General features: G+C 35.3%; 1 protein-coding gene and 1 long non-coding RNA gene across 2 annotated transcripts in view; one reads left to right on the top strand and one right to left on the bottom strand.

Moving 5' to 3' along the window:
* The first annotated feature begins 4,897 nt into the window (after positions 1–4,897).
* Positions 4,898–8,666, top strand: LOC103983008 (putative vesicle-associated membrane protein 726). The gene is given in 6 exon segments (XM_009400131.3): positions 4,898–5,223; positions 7,544–7,685; positions 7,783–7,903; positions 8,004–8,066; positions 8,238–8,259; positions 8,262–8,666. Coding segments are annotated over 6 exon segments (663 nt in total). The 5' UTR covers positions 4,898–5,033; the 3' UTR covers positions 8,387–8,666.
* Positions 8,667–11,606: 2,940 nt separating this feature from the next.
* LOC135663481 (uncharacterized) overlaps positions 11,607–14,218 on the bottom strand; it is a 3,103-nt gene continuing 491 nt past the window's right edge. Inside the window, exon 2 of the long non-coding RNA XR_010508343.1 lies at positions 11,607–13,869. This is a non-coding gene — a long non-coding RNA (uncharacterized LOC135663481). The remainder of the gene's footprint in view (positions 13,870–14,218) is intronic.

Genomic DNA, 14,218 nt, shown 5'->3' with positions numbered 1-14,218 from the left:
AGAGGGTATTATGGGGTTTTCAACGCTATCTTCTCTTTACTATGCTTCTTTGCCTCTATTTTTCTCTAAATATTATTTCTTAACGGTATATTATGGAGATCTTAAATTAATTTTTTATATATTTTTAAAAATTTATTCTTTTTTTTTTCATAAAATAAGTGATGAAAAAAGCGGGATTTAAAGTGTCAAGATTTTTTTATTTATTATTCTCTTTCTTCTTAAATCCTCATTTTTATTATCTATTTACTGAGAAGAGATTAAGAGAAATGTGGTGCTGCCTTAATTGCATTGTTACAGGGAAGTCGGTGATTAGTAAGTAAGCAGACATACTTCCATTTGGGTTCCACTTGGATCTTTGGATTGGGCTGAGTTAGTACATATTTCTTTCTCTCTCTTTATATATAAATATATTAATATTGTAATTTATCTGGACCATGGTCATAATAATAATAATAATAATGTTAAAATTTTAAATGATATTAACATTTTATATAATATATATCCTTATTAAATTGGTAATTTTGTACTTGATCCTCTAAATTTAAGATTAGAAAATGTGAAGCCAAATATACACATCTTTTTTATTTTGTTTTTAAAAGTATTTGAAATCTTAATATCACATAAGTTTTTTTATTAAAAGATAAAAGATAATAAAAAAATTATATTTGGTATCCTCTATGCCTCTCCACATGTTTCCCTCATCTCATCATCTTAACTAATACCATAAAAAATTATTCTATAAAAGATAAAATGTATGGTTTGACTTGTTAATTCACCAATTCAACCAATAAACCAAGGTCTAATTGCTAGTTTTACAGTTTTTTGCTTTGATTATTTTTTCATTCAATTTATTTGTTTAGCTTGATTTATGGTGTGGTGTTTTAACATCCTATGGTGATTTCACTATTTCACTAACTAATAAAAAAGAGTCCATGCATAATTAGGATAGTAAAGTGCTTAATCATTAGAATTTTGACCATCAAATACATCTAATTTCACATGTAATTTTTTCTTGCTTATATTGAATGCAAGTGTGGGTTGGATATGATCCATTCAACAAAAAAAAATTCTATATTCAATAGACTCTTCTTCAAACATCCAAATATCTGAACATTTATTAATTGCTCCTTCAATTGTTATTGACCTCTAAAGATGGAATAAGTCTTAGGTTGATCATCTGCTGGCTCAATCATTATCAGTGTTTTGAAGACAAATCCTGCCAAAATTATTATAGTTATCTAATTGGACTTGTTTATTTTTATAATATCAGTATGAATGAACTTCAAACTACTAAATTTACCAATGTTAAAATAAGGAAAAAAATGCTATTAGATTGTATTAGGCCTTCCCATTTATCAAATACTATTAGTGACTTGATAGATTGAGAAGATCTTAGTCTCATGAAGAGTTACCTCTCATTGCCCAAATGTATGAGCATTTCACTTCACTATGATAAAAAAAAAAAATCAGCTAAATTAACTTATTTGGATTGGAGACTTAAGTGATCTTATTTTAATAATGCAAATGCTAACTTCATTCTTTCCTCATTAGATAATTTTATTCCATAATATGAGCTAATTTTTAAGTAGAAATCTACTTAGTTAAAAGAATTATTATTATTTTCTTCTCACTATTTTTAAGAAATGTTAAAACCATGACCACTAATAATGCGAGTAGAGATGAAAGAAAGATCTAAAACTAATTTATAAAAAAATTATTTAAACAAATATTATTAATTTAATTAAAATAATAGTTTTCTAATAGTTCATTTGTAAAAAAAATAAATGTAACGGATCCTAAATAATTAAGACATTAACCATTCGTTATCGTCATCATCATTGTTATCGTTATAAGATCTTTATAACACAAGAAACATAATCTTAAACTTTTAACTAAGCAAAAGTATCTATTCTGATTTTTTTTATTTTTAAAAATAAAATAAAATAAAATTACCCATTCATTAATAAAATCAGGTAAGCCATTTATAAGGTTCAATTCGTCTCAAAGGAAAATAAGGTTGGTCTCATATCATTTTCCATGAGTTTGTTTCTTAGTCCATTGTTGCCGGAAGAACCAGTCGATTTAATAGCCTAAATCTCAATTGTTCGTAAACGAGCAATCACTAATTATTTTGACATCAAACAATCTATTTGTAAACATTTCTAGATTTAATAAAGAATGATATTTTTACCATTGTAATAAAATTTAATGAATTATGGATACTTTATCTAGAAAAATCTCGACTTATTAGTTTTTACGTCCTCAGTTAAGAAATTAGTATACCCTTATTCTTTTAATTTTATTATATAGTTTTGATGGGAGTAAGTATAAATCCATCTAAATCGAGTGAATCGATTTATTGATATGAATTAGTTCATTTATTTTTAAAATGATTTATAAAAACTTATAAATAAATTTTTAATAGAGATATATCATCCAATAAAAATGAAATAGTGGATTTATTATTATGTTGTTTCCATCCCTTTGCAAAATATCTCCTAAATCATTTCTCATGTGGTGGCTTAGTTTCTTGTTGTTGCCGAATAGATTTGTATACATAATTTATTCTATCGCGCGGACAATGACCTCTGAAGTTGACTTTATTCCTTAAGTCAAAGAGTCTCCGGACACGCTTTGGAGCTTCGCTCTAGAAAACACGAGAAACAAATCAGACTCATCAAGAGTCCATGGTCAAGAAAACAAATCCATGGTCAACTCCTTTTTTTCCCTTTTCTTTTTTTCAATGGTCAACTCTTTTGGATCGATCTCATCCAGTCCATTGTTTAATACTGTTAATCGATGAGATGAAGATGTTGGGCGTAATTTATCCCGAAAAAAAAGCTCCATAAGCTTCAATCATATGATGTCTTTAAATTTGATTTTTTTTTTCTTTCTATCAAGGGATATTTAAAAAAATAATAATAATCCTTAAATTGAGTTGTTTCAAGCTCAACTAATTCTAATCGGGATGCCTCAATCTACATTAAATTGATTTGAATCAGATTATATACGATCGAGTATAATCACTTTTATCAACCGATGAACCATCTATACTTTCTTCTCCCATTCCACATCCATCACCTTCCACTATTATATTCTCTCCATTCTTATTAGCTTCATTCTCCCTCTCTCCTATGGCTTCTTTATTCTCCTTTTCCTTCTCTTTTTACTCTGTTATCTTTTTCTTGTTCCCTTTTAACTTTCTCCATTTTATCCTCCTTACTATGTTTCCCACTCCACCTCCATTTTCTTCTCTTCCTCTCATTCCACTTTCATCACCACCTCCATCTCCCCTTATTCTTTTTCATTTGTCTCCCATTTATCCTCCTCTTTTATCTTATACTCATGTCCATCACCACTACCTTCTTATCAGAGTTTAACATAGAAAAATTATATTATGCTCAAGTTATATTCGGGTTATAATCAAGTTATATTGATTTATAAAACTTATTAAAAATATATTAATTTTTATATAATATATTTTAAATTCATCATAAAATAAAAATTAGTATAATTTTTTATTTTAATATTAATTTTTTGATAATTAATTATCTTAAAAATAATTTAAAAATATAAAAAATATTAATTTTGAAAATAAGTCAAGTGATCGAGTTTAACTTAGCCTAATTTCGAGTGTAATTAAAATAAGAAATAGTAAATGTCAAATTTTGTGATTAGTTTTATGATGTATTCAAAATAATTTTATATAAAAATAATATATTTTTTAATATATTTATGTGAATGAGTGTAACTCGAATGTAACAATTTTTTTTAAATAATATAGGATAATTTAATATAAAAATTAATATATTTTTTAAAGATAATTCATTTTTTGTTTTATGATGAATTTAATATAATTTTATATAAAAATATTTTTTTTTGAATGAGGTAATTCAAGTATAATCATTTTTTCAGAATCATTTTATATAAAAATATTTTTTTAGGATAAATTAAGGTTTTATTTTATGATAAATTTAAGATAATTTATATAATACATAACATATATTTTTTTTATATGTTTATTTTGAATAAATCTAACTCGGATGTAATTGTTTTTCTATATCAACTATGAGGAGAAGAAGATGGAGAAGAAAAGGGAGAGAGGGAGAGAGAGAGAATGAATCGTGAAGGAGGAGAGAGAGAGAAAGGAAAGGGAGAGGAGGCAGATGTGGAGGTGGATGAAGCCAAGGGTGGGAAAGGAGGAGGAAGCCGAGAAAGAAGAGTAGGAGGCGAAGGTAATTAAAATAAAATAAAAAAATCTAAATTTTAATCAAATCAAATTAAATAATTAAGACTTAATTGAACCATTCTGATCTAAAAGAAAAAAGATCGAATCAAACCTAATCAAAATAATCATAATTTTTTTAATAATTTTATTAAAATAATATTTTGATTAAGATAAAAAAAACCCCAAATTAAAAAGGTCAGGAGCTTTGTTCGATAAATAAATAAATAAATAAATAACCGTTCGCCCGCATCAAGTGGGTCCCATTAAAATAAGTACATTTCTATTTCTATTTTAGTTTCTTGCGAAAAATTGAAGCAATCTTTGACACGAAACCCGTGCTATGTAAAATTTGGTCAACGCTCCTCGAGCTATATCTTTGTTCCTTCTCGAAGAAGAAGGCACCCAAAAATCAAACGGCGATGATGTTTTCTAAAGCAGCTTAGAGGAATTGACCGACGACATTGACAGAGAAGCCGCGACCATTATCAAAATTTACAATCTTACGCCCCGCCATCTCCGGCCGTGCAAAGGTGAGATGGCATTTACGTAAATATTGACAAAGATAGTGGTCACAAAGATAACAGACGTGGGCGATGGAAGCTCCGGACTCACTACGCGGCAAGACTCTCCAAAAGACTTTAAAGGAGCGTTTTGAACGGTAAATAGTATTTCTAGTCGAAAGAAATAAAGAGGGAAGAAGAACCCTTGGCCCGTCTCCCTTCTTCCAATCGCAGAGATCGCTGCCGCGGGGCGGCGATCGATCGATCGATCGATCGATCGAGGGCTAGGATCGGGGAGATCGGGTATGGGGCAGCAGTCGTTGATCTACAGCTTCGTCGCCCGGGGCACGGTGATCCTGGCGGAGTACACGGAGTTCCAAGGCAACTTCACCGGCATAGCCGCTCAGTGCCTCCAGAAGCTCCCTTCCAGTAACAACCGGTTCACCTACAACGGCGACGGCCACACTTTCAATTACCTCGTCGAGGATGGATACAGTGAGCCTCTCTACCTCGCTCGCTTCTTGCTTCCGTCTCGGTATTGTTTCGATATGATTTGGTTTTTTGATGTGGTCCTGTCGAAGTCGGCCTTTTTGGTCGATCTGATGAGGGAATAGGCCTTTGTTTATTGGTTAGCTTTGGGTGTACCGTGGGATTTATCTGGAGTGAAATTGTTTGTAGTTGTGGTCATTCGATATGGTACGATCGATCAACGCAATTCGTGAAGGTCAAGATAATTACGAGTGCTATAGATCCCTTAAGATATTTACCTTTCTCTTGTTCTTAACGTATCGGCCATTTATTTGGTTGGAAGGCGAGTTGATCAGTTGAAGCAATCAGTTGTCGCTTTCTATTTGATTTTGATGGGATAGAGCTAGTACAGAGAGATTTCATGGCAATTAGAGTATTACTGAAAAGAAAAAATTGTTAAAATTTACATTTCTAATTTGTTTCTAGTATCGCAGCTCATTTTCATTTACAACTTTCTTTGCGAATTACTCTTGCTTTAATTTTTGTCTTACTACGTGCCGGTACTAACACCGAGTTTCTATGATATTAATGTTCAATATGTTGTCTCAAGATTCAAGAACTTAAATTGTTAGTGGTCAACACGTTGACATTTTTTACTGTTTTATATTGTCACAGCTGGTGTATATTTTTATTTTCTATTTCACTACTTGTCAAATTGTCCTTTTACTCTTAATGGGAGGCGCAGTTGCTTCCTTTGCTAGAAAATAAGTACCTAAGGTAGTTTGGAACTTTGTTTGACATTTGATCTTAAAGCACCTATTGGTTTCTGATTAAATACTTTGGTCCTTGTTATTTATGATGTATATATGCCACAAGGTTTACTTGTTATATGTATATATATACATATATACATATACATATGTATGTATATATATATACATACATATATATATGTATGTATATATATGCATATATATTGTTGATCAAATTAAATTAATTTTTTCTTTGCTTGATGCTTAGTATAGGATGCTTAAAAAAAATATGATCTACATTTGTCTGTTTATTCCCACAAAGGAGATTGTTGATTTGGGCCATTGATATCAAGATGATAGAATTGGAAACTCAATTCTCCTTGAAGATTGTAGCTCAAACTCTTTATATAGTTCATATATTTGTATATCATTATATATAAATTGCGTGTTGCGATGGATTAGTTCTTTAATAGGTTAGATCATGTCTGATTCGTATCTGATGCAACAACTATTCCGACCATCATCAATTAATCTTTAGGACAAGAAATTGAACCATATCCAGTTTTGTGCAGCTCAGCCTAACTTGAATGTGACTGTCCATCAATGGACAGAAACAGAAAACATCATTTGTTAGTAGTTTCACTATAGCAGATCAGATGCTTATGGAGTCTGTAGAGTCAATTGAGATGGTAGTATTTGGTTCATCTAATCTTAATTTGAACTGTTACCTTTTATAAAAATAAGAATATAACATCTCCAATACTTTCTTGCCCCAAACTTGCAGTATATCCAACATTTTTTGTCAAAATACGAAGATAGCAGTAAAAATGTGACCAAGCAATGTAAAAGATAATGATTCATAATTTCTATAAAGCCTCTTGGATGTAATCAATTCTGTTGCCTGCCATTCATCTGTTGCAGATATATACAAAGAATTCATTTCACTTGTACTGTATGCCTTAAACTTAGACACCCTCGTGTTGTCTTGGGGCTTAGGCAGGTTTATTCGACCATAGATCAGCCTTTCCAACCATCAAAAGTCTCTAATAGGGGCGAATAAAATTTGATTTAGCCTTGTGTAGCATGTTGCGGCTGTACAATGTGTTGGATAAGCAGATTGATCCAACTTGATATGAGCCTAAAGGGGTCTAGTCTAACTTGATATGAGCCTGATCCAGCTTGGCATATTGATATCTTCATAAGAGGAGGATTCCTTTATAAATTCGAGAATTAAAAGAGGTCCAGTCAGCTTTGAAAGGTGATGGGTAGCTAAGTTCTAGTTGGAACAGAATTAGAAGAATCTCTGTTCTGGAGTCTCCTTGTTGGGTTAGGAAAGGCGAGGGTTGACTAAGACTCTCTACTTGATCCTGGTATTAATACACATATATTTTATGTTTTTCATTATATCTGAGTATATTTTTGTCACTATTTTTTATTGATGTTATAGGGATTTATAAGAGTTCTGTTATGGGTTTCAATTGATGTCCTAAGTCTCGACATATGGTCATAGGATCCATGACAGTAGGGTTATATTGAATGTCCGAGAACTTTTTAGTCTCATTCTAATGTGCTGAAGTAAGCCATGAATGTTGCAGCATACTGTGTTGTTGCTGTCGAGTCTGTTGGCAGGCAAATTCCCATTGCCTTCCTAGATAGGATCAAGGAGGATTTTAACAAAAGATACGGAGGAGGTAAAGCTGCAACAGCCAGGGCCAACAGCCTCGACCGAGAGTTTGGGTATTTCTTTTTTTCAGGACTATTAAAATTTTAAGAATAATTTTACAATTGCTTCTGCAAAATTACTCAGTAACCACGGTTTTTGCTGGAAGTCAAGGTCTAAGCTTAAGGAGCACATGCAATACTGTGTGGACCACCCTGAGGAGATAAGCAAGCTGGCCAAGGTGAAAGCTCAGGTTTCAGAAGTCAAAGGGGTTATGATGGAAAACATCGAGAAGGTTCTCTTTTTTACTCTTTTATCGAGATATTATTTTCTTATTATTCCATGCTGGCTGGTGCCTATACAGTTGGAGGTAATAATTAAACTTGTTGCTTTAGGTTCTTGAACGTGGGGAGAAAATCGAGCTGCTTGTTGACAAAACAGAAAACCTTCGTTCTCAGGTGGGAAAACTCATCCCTAGGTCTCTTTCGGTACTTGGTGCATCGATATTGTCCGATAGAATTGGCATCTGTTCATGCACTGGAGTATTTCTATTTGTGCATGGTCTCAATTTGGCATGCTAACATGCTAGAATCATAGTTGTAAGTAGTTTCTAATGGTTCGGGCTTCAGGCACAAGATTTCAGGCAGCAAGGGACAAAGATGAGGAGGAAGATGTGGATGAAGAATATGAAGATAAAGCTGATTGTCTTGGGCATTATCATTGCACTGATCCTCATCATAATCTTGTCCGTTTGCCATGGCTTCAAATGCTGATATAAACTGTCATACTTCCACTATTATTGCCCCTTCTAGGTGCTTTTCAGTTTAGAAATTTCATTTACTTCTTACATAAACAGATCGTTTGTTTACGATTTTGTGGGTTAGCCGTCTCCCATACGTAAAAAGTACTCCTGTTCTATAATCTTGTCCATCTGATGAATGGATTGATGCCTTATGTTTGATATATGCATGTATGGCCTGAACGCAATTCTAAAGTAGCTTTGTTGTCCTTTATCATTAGGGTCATGAATGCAATTCAAAAATGTCTTTGGGTTTCCATTTTGTAATTTACTGAGCATCATTTAGTTGTGTTTCTCTTTAAGTGGCTGGAGCAGTATATAAATCTTCCTTCTTTAACTGGTTTGCATTGAGGTCTACAATTAACAACTTGGAAATCTTTAAAAATTTTGACATTTAATTTAATCTCACATCAGAAGTGGAAGGATGAATGCAATCATATATGTATGAGGATTCAATGCATCTACTAATATTATTTTGTTTTGGTTCATATGATGTCCTAGTTTGAATACACAGATTCTTGCCCTTTTGTGTTTTTATTTTTATTTTTATTTCATACAGTTAGGATATGTATAGAGAGTCCTACACCTAATCTAATCAATTCTCAAGAAGAGCCTTGATTGTGGCTTGGACTGTCAAGTCTGGTTATGGGGAAAGCAGCATGCAGCATATGTCAAGTCTAAACAATCTGTCTGGGTTGCAGAGAGTCTGTACACAGAACCACTCATCTTGTGGTAATGCAGATCCTTAACTTGGAACTGCCAGAACCTAATGCATCCATATCATGTATTCTGGTCACATTTGGATGGTAGCTTCCAGGATTTAGTTCACTTGGTTACTGCAGCTAGAACATTTTTATTCCTTGTCAGGAAATGTTGCTGCATCAAGGACACATTGTGTTTTGTCTTCTGATACACCATCCTCAACTAGTTGTCTCTTTGTTAGCCAACTTGTCTCTGCAAGGTGAACAGGAAGGAAGGACAGCTTGGGTTCTGTCATCTCACAGGCCATCCTTAAACTAATTGTCTCTCTGTCAGATCACTTCCATTTTTACAAGGTAGACTCTACAGTTGATACAGATCTTACCCAACAAAGAAATGTTCTTGGTACTTGTGAATACTGGAGTAAACCGTGTCCAAGTTTGGAGCCAACACAATGCTTCTGATGGATAGGATGAACTGTGGAAGATTTCACTCTCTTCCATGCATGTCATGCACATGATCAGTTCACCAAATCACTTGATCTTGCATTTAGATTGAGGGCTCTTCTCACACAAACAAATCAATGGATAACTTGGTGCAAGGAGGAGAGAGAGAGAAAGCAACCCTTAGAATATAGCACAAAGTAATCAGACAAGGAGAAGTAGACTTTGGTGAGGAATGCCTTAACCAAACTGAGGCAAGTACTTGTGCAGGAGATGTGCATGTGTCAAAGTGCACAACCCAAAGCAAGGCAGAGAGGGTGGGGTGGGCCCGTCCGGTCCCACAGCCAGGGAGTTCAAATCCAACACTAACACTCCCGTTCATAGTCCCACAAGAGCACTACAGAATCACCTCCAAACTCCAAGGATACAAGAACAGATTCAAAACTCTTCATTACCTTACTCTTCCATTTGTTTGGATCCCATGCATCTTCTTCCATTGTGGGGCGGAGACACAAAGGAAGGGTAAGAGAGAGGGACTTGAGAGGAGAAGAATAAGGAAGAAAAGAAGAGAAGGATGTGCAGGTCTGGTAGGTCCACGAGGGACTTGTTCAGTGGCCTGGCATGCTTGTTCTGCATCAGTCTTTTGGTCTTCATGGCAAGCCATGGTGCAACACCAAGAATTGAACCACCAGTGGCTGCTTTAACTGTGCCTTCATCAATGGCTAAACACCTGAGTGGCATGGATTTGGATCCTTTCCTCAGTAGCAAGAGAAGAGTGCCTAATGGGCCTGATCCCATTCACAACAGGTACTTGTGCTAGTCTCTCATATGCTTCAGATTCCTCATCTCTGATATCCATCTCCTTCCCTGCATCTTCTTGTAGCTTAATGGAATAGTTCATGTTATTTAGACCTAAATATGACTTTTTTGGTTCTTTTACTCTATATGTTCTTGTCCATAAAGTTCTATCAGGTGCTATGAATCATTGCAGCACCTTCAGATTTGACTCTCTGAGATCTAACTCTTTCTTTTACAACCTATCCAGTGAATCTAAAGATGTACAAGTGAAACTAGTTATACATGCTTAGTGTTTTTATGTAGGAAACCGAACTGCAAATTCTTTGGCTATTTCATTAGTTCCAGAGTTCTCAATTGATGTTGCCAACAGCCAGTTCATTAGAAACAAAAGTCCATTAAAACTGCATTCCTCATGTGCACTCCATGAATAATCGAGTATTTAGTCCATCAAATTACTGCACTCTGGAACTTGCCATATTGTTTGCACATAGGATTTTCAAGGTGTAAACAGTGGGACACATTTCTGAAACAAGATTAGGATTTAGTTTGCAAGTTTAAGCCAAAACCATAGAATTTGCAGCAATCGTGGTATACTGAGATGATGAAGTAAGTTCAGTTTGAGAAAAGTAGTAAGCTCAAAAGAAGAAGAAAAAGAAAAGAAAAACAGAGACATGGCACACATGTAGAGGTCTGAAGTGTTAGTGTACATACACAACAAGCTGTGCTCATTGGTGTGTCATGATTGAACAGACAAGTAGAAAATGATTAGCTCCTGCATGCAGATGTCACACATCATGCAGCATGAACTTAGTGGGTACCAGTCAGGAAAATACTCAGCTCACACCCAGTCAATACAAAATCAAATTGGTGATGGTTGATGGGGGTCACCTGAGTCCAAGAATTGCCTCCACTGTGCTGCCATGTTTGCACTGTGTCTAACCACCGTTCGTTGCATTTGCTTTCCAGGAGAGCTGGGAAATCAGCAAGGCCTCCAGGTAGAGAATGAGGACCAGAGGCATGGAAGCTTCCTCTGTTTGGAAGATGGATTACAGGTGTTATATGAGGCATGGAACCTTGTCATAACATTCTTGCTTTCGCCAACGTGCTTTCTTTGTGAGTAATTGAAAGTGGTGGGATGTATGAAGAGTCCAAGCTTGACAAAGATGGGAAAAACCTCTCGCAGTTACTTTATTACTGACTTCCTTGTTCTCAGTGTGAGAGGGAGAGAGAGAGAGAGAGAGAGAGAGAGAGAGAGAGAGCATGAAAAAAAGATGAGCATTGAATGGGATCAATGTAACAAATGCACTCAATTAAGCTGACAGCTTGGTTTTCTTGTTCCTTGGGTCCTTGTAAGCAGCAGTCCTAACAACTAAAGAGCTTATGGGTTTGTTTTTAATGCCAACTTTTACTTTTCTTTCAAGTCTCTTTGTCACTCACTTTGGTAGTACAGCTTTGTGCTCACCAAGGAATATAAAGTCAGTCTAAGACCCCTTTAAAGTTGCTTAAGACATGCATGAGAACATATGTACTCCACTCCAGTAGTAATCATCTCATGAACAATAGAGTAATCCAATGCTAGAAAAAGGGCAAAAAGAAGAAAAAGAAGCTTTGGCATGGCTTCCTTTTCTTCTTCGCTTTTCTGTTGCATCTTTTCTTGCAGGATATTGAGACGGCTAAGGAGCAAAGGCAGATCAAAAGCATCATGGATCGATAACTGTGAAGCCCTCCTTCTCACCAAGGTTAACCTGCATATAATTTTATAGATTGGTGAGCAAGTGGTACAGTCTCAAAGAATTTGTGCCATTTCCCTACCTCCTCAGTACATTAAATCATTGCTGAGGACCACCTATAATTCTAAGCTGGCTTACAATCAGAGGTATAAACTAGGCATCACAGTTCCAGTAACCAGCAGACAATTTGGATCACAACAACAATAATCTTCTTTTATTCCATCTGCACATGGAATTAGTGATTGATAAAAAAAAATGAATTTGGCTTTAGTACCATTAGATAACTCACAAAGATCACCAACTAAAGATGGTCAAATGATAGAATTTAATCCTGAAAAGCTAATGCGAGCAGCTCATGGGGTGGTCAAGAAATGTTGAAACAGAGAGGGTTTGTTGTCTGGAATCATGCTGCAATATTGAGAAATTTATGATTTTTATTTCAAAAACCTGGATTCATGTCATGCAACTCAGATCCATTTGGAGTATTATAGGACCTTCATTCTATTGTGGTGGGGTTGTAGGAAAATATTGAAGTTACATGTGTAAAACTCTGATAAGGAAAAAGGAGCACAAGGGAGATCATAAGTTGGAAAAAAAGAAAGGCTTTAATTGGAGAAAAAACAAACAAATTACTCCCTAAGAAAAACTTAATACTTTCTCAAATTATTCTTTTAATATTGACAAAACTTAAACCAATCACTAAACCATTTGAAATAACTAAAACAATAATGAGATGGTTAGGAACTATCCAAATATCAATTTAAAATCATGAAAAAAATTGAGAAAATTGGAGTATTTCTTCCTTGTGATTCTGACTGAGAGAGGTCCATGATATTAGTCCTCATGGTTGGGGAAGGTGGAGCTTCGCCCTCAATCAAGCCACCACCACTCGCTTTGTATCTTGGCTTAGTCCTTGAGCATCTCTCACTCTCTTTCTCTCTCTCTCTCTCTCTCTCACACACACACACAGACATCTCTTGAGGAAGTACATGAGGTTGAACTCGGAACTATCCATATAGACTGCACGATCAGATGTAGCCAACCTGCAAAACAGAGATCAAACACCTTAAAACGAAGAGATGATAAAGCTCCCCAATGGAAATGAATTAGGAATGCTGAGTTAGAGGTTCCGCGTCCAGTAGGGATGACACCGACTTCATGGGGATGAAGCCGGAGAGAGAAGACACCACCAACTTGATGAGGACGAAGTTGGTGTCATCTCTCCTGGACATGGAAACCCAACTCCTACTTGTTGCTCCTTCCTCCTCCACTTGGCCGACTCTTATAGCCGCAGAGGCTCTCATCTTCCTCTCAATCCCTGCACTCTCTTTGACCACCTCCCAGTGTGAATGGCCCGACCTAGTCATTTCTGAAATCGAACTCCGATCGGTGGGCCGTGCTGACAGATCCTTGACCCGGTGAGCATGCATGTGTTCACATTAGTCAACGACAGTTGACTTCGTCCGCAATTATGATTCTGAATTTTTTTGTATTATTTGCGTTCTTTTATCATCCACTACTTTGTACGATTCAGGGCTTTTATATGCCAAGAAACAGAGTGAAGGTGTGAAACGGACTCCTGAGGAGATCATATGTAATGAGTAGATCCGCAGATTCCCATTGATGCATTATTCTCTTTCCTTTGGCTTGAGTCCGCCAGATGTCGAATCTCGTCCTCTTCTCAATCTCTGCATACTGTTTGACCAGTTCATAGTTACAGCTATGCTGCTAACTCTTTCGATCATTTGCGTGTTTCAGCATCCACTTGTTTATACGATTTAGTGGACTTTACCTGTCAAATCAAAAGAAGAATAGTCGTGGAATCATGGAAATAAAAGCCAAGGCAACGTGGAAAAGTCCACCACTCGATGAGGTTGTGGTGATCTGTCCATGCGGAAGATGTGGTCTGCAAAAGAACAATGATGCATGTAGCCTTTGTTCTTGTTATGTTATCTAGAACAAAAAAAAGGGAGGATAATCTGATCTTGCAGGTTTTACTTGGTAGCTCGAAACCTTGGAAGCATCTGAGCTTTGCTCTAAATGTTCTAAACAGCATCAAGAACTCTCACCAGTCTTTGTTTTGTTCTAGCATTTTTGGGTCGCATGAGTCAACTAAAAGCTGCTTTGTTCAACTAAGACCA

Source organism: Musa acuminata, chromosome BXJ1-4 (assembly GCF_036884655.1).
Source record: "Musa acuminata AAA Group cultivar baxijiao chromosome BXJ1-4, Cavendish_Baxijiao_AAA, whole genome shotgun sequence".
NCBI classification, from domain to species: domain Eukaryota; kingdom Viridiplantae; phylum Streptophyta; class Magnoliopsida; order Zingiberales; family Musaceae; genus Musa; species Musa acuminata.
This window is presented reverse-complemented; position numbering and strand designations above follow the sequence as displayed.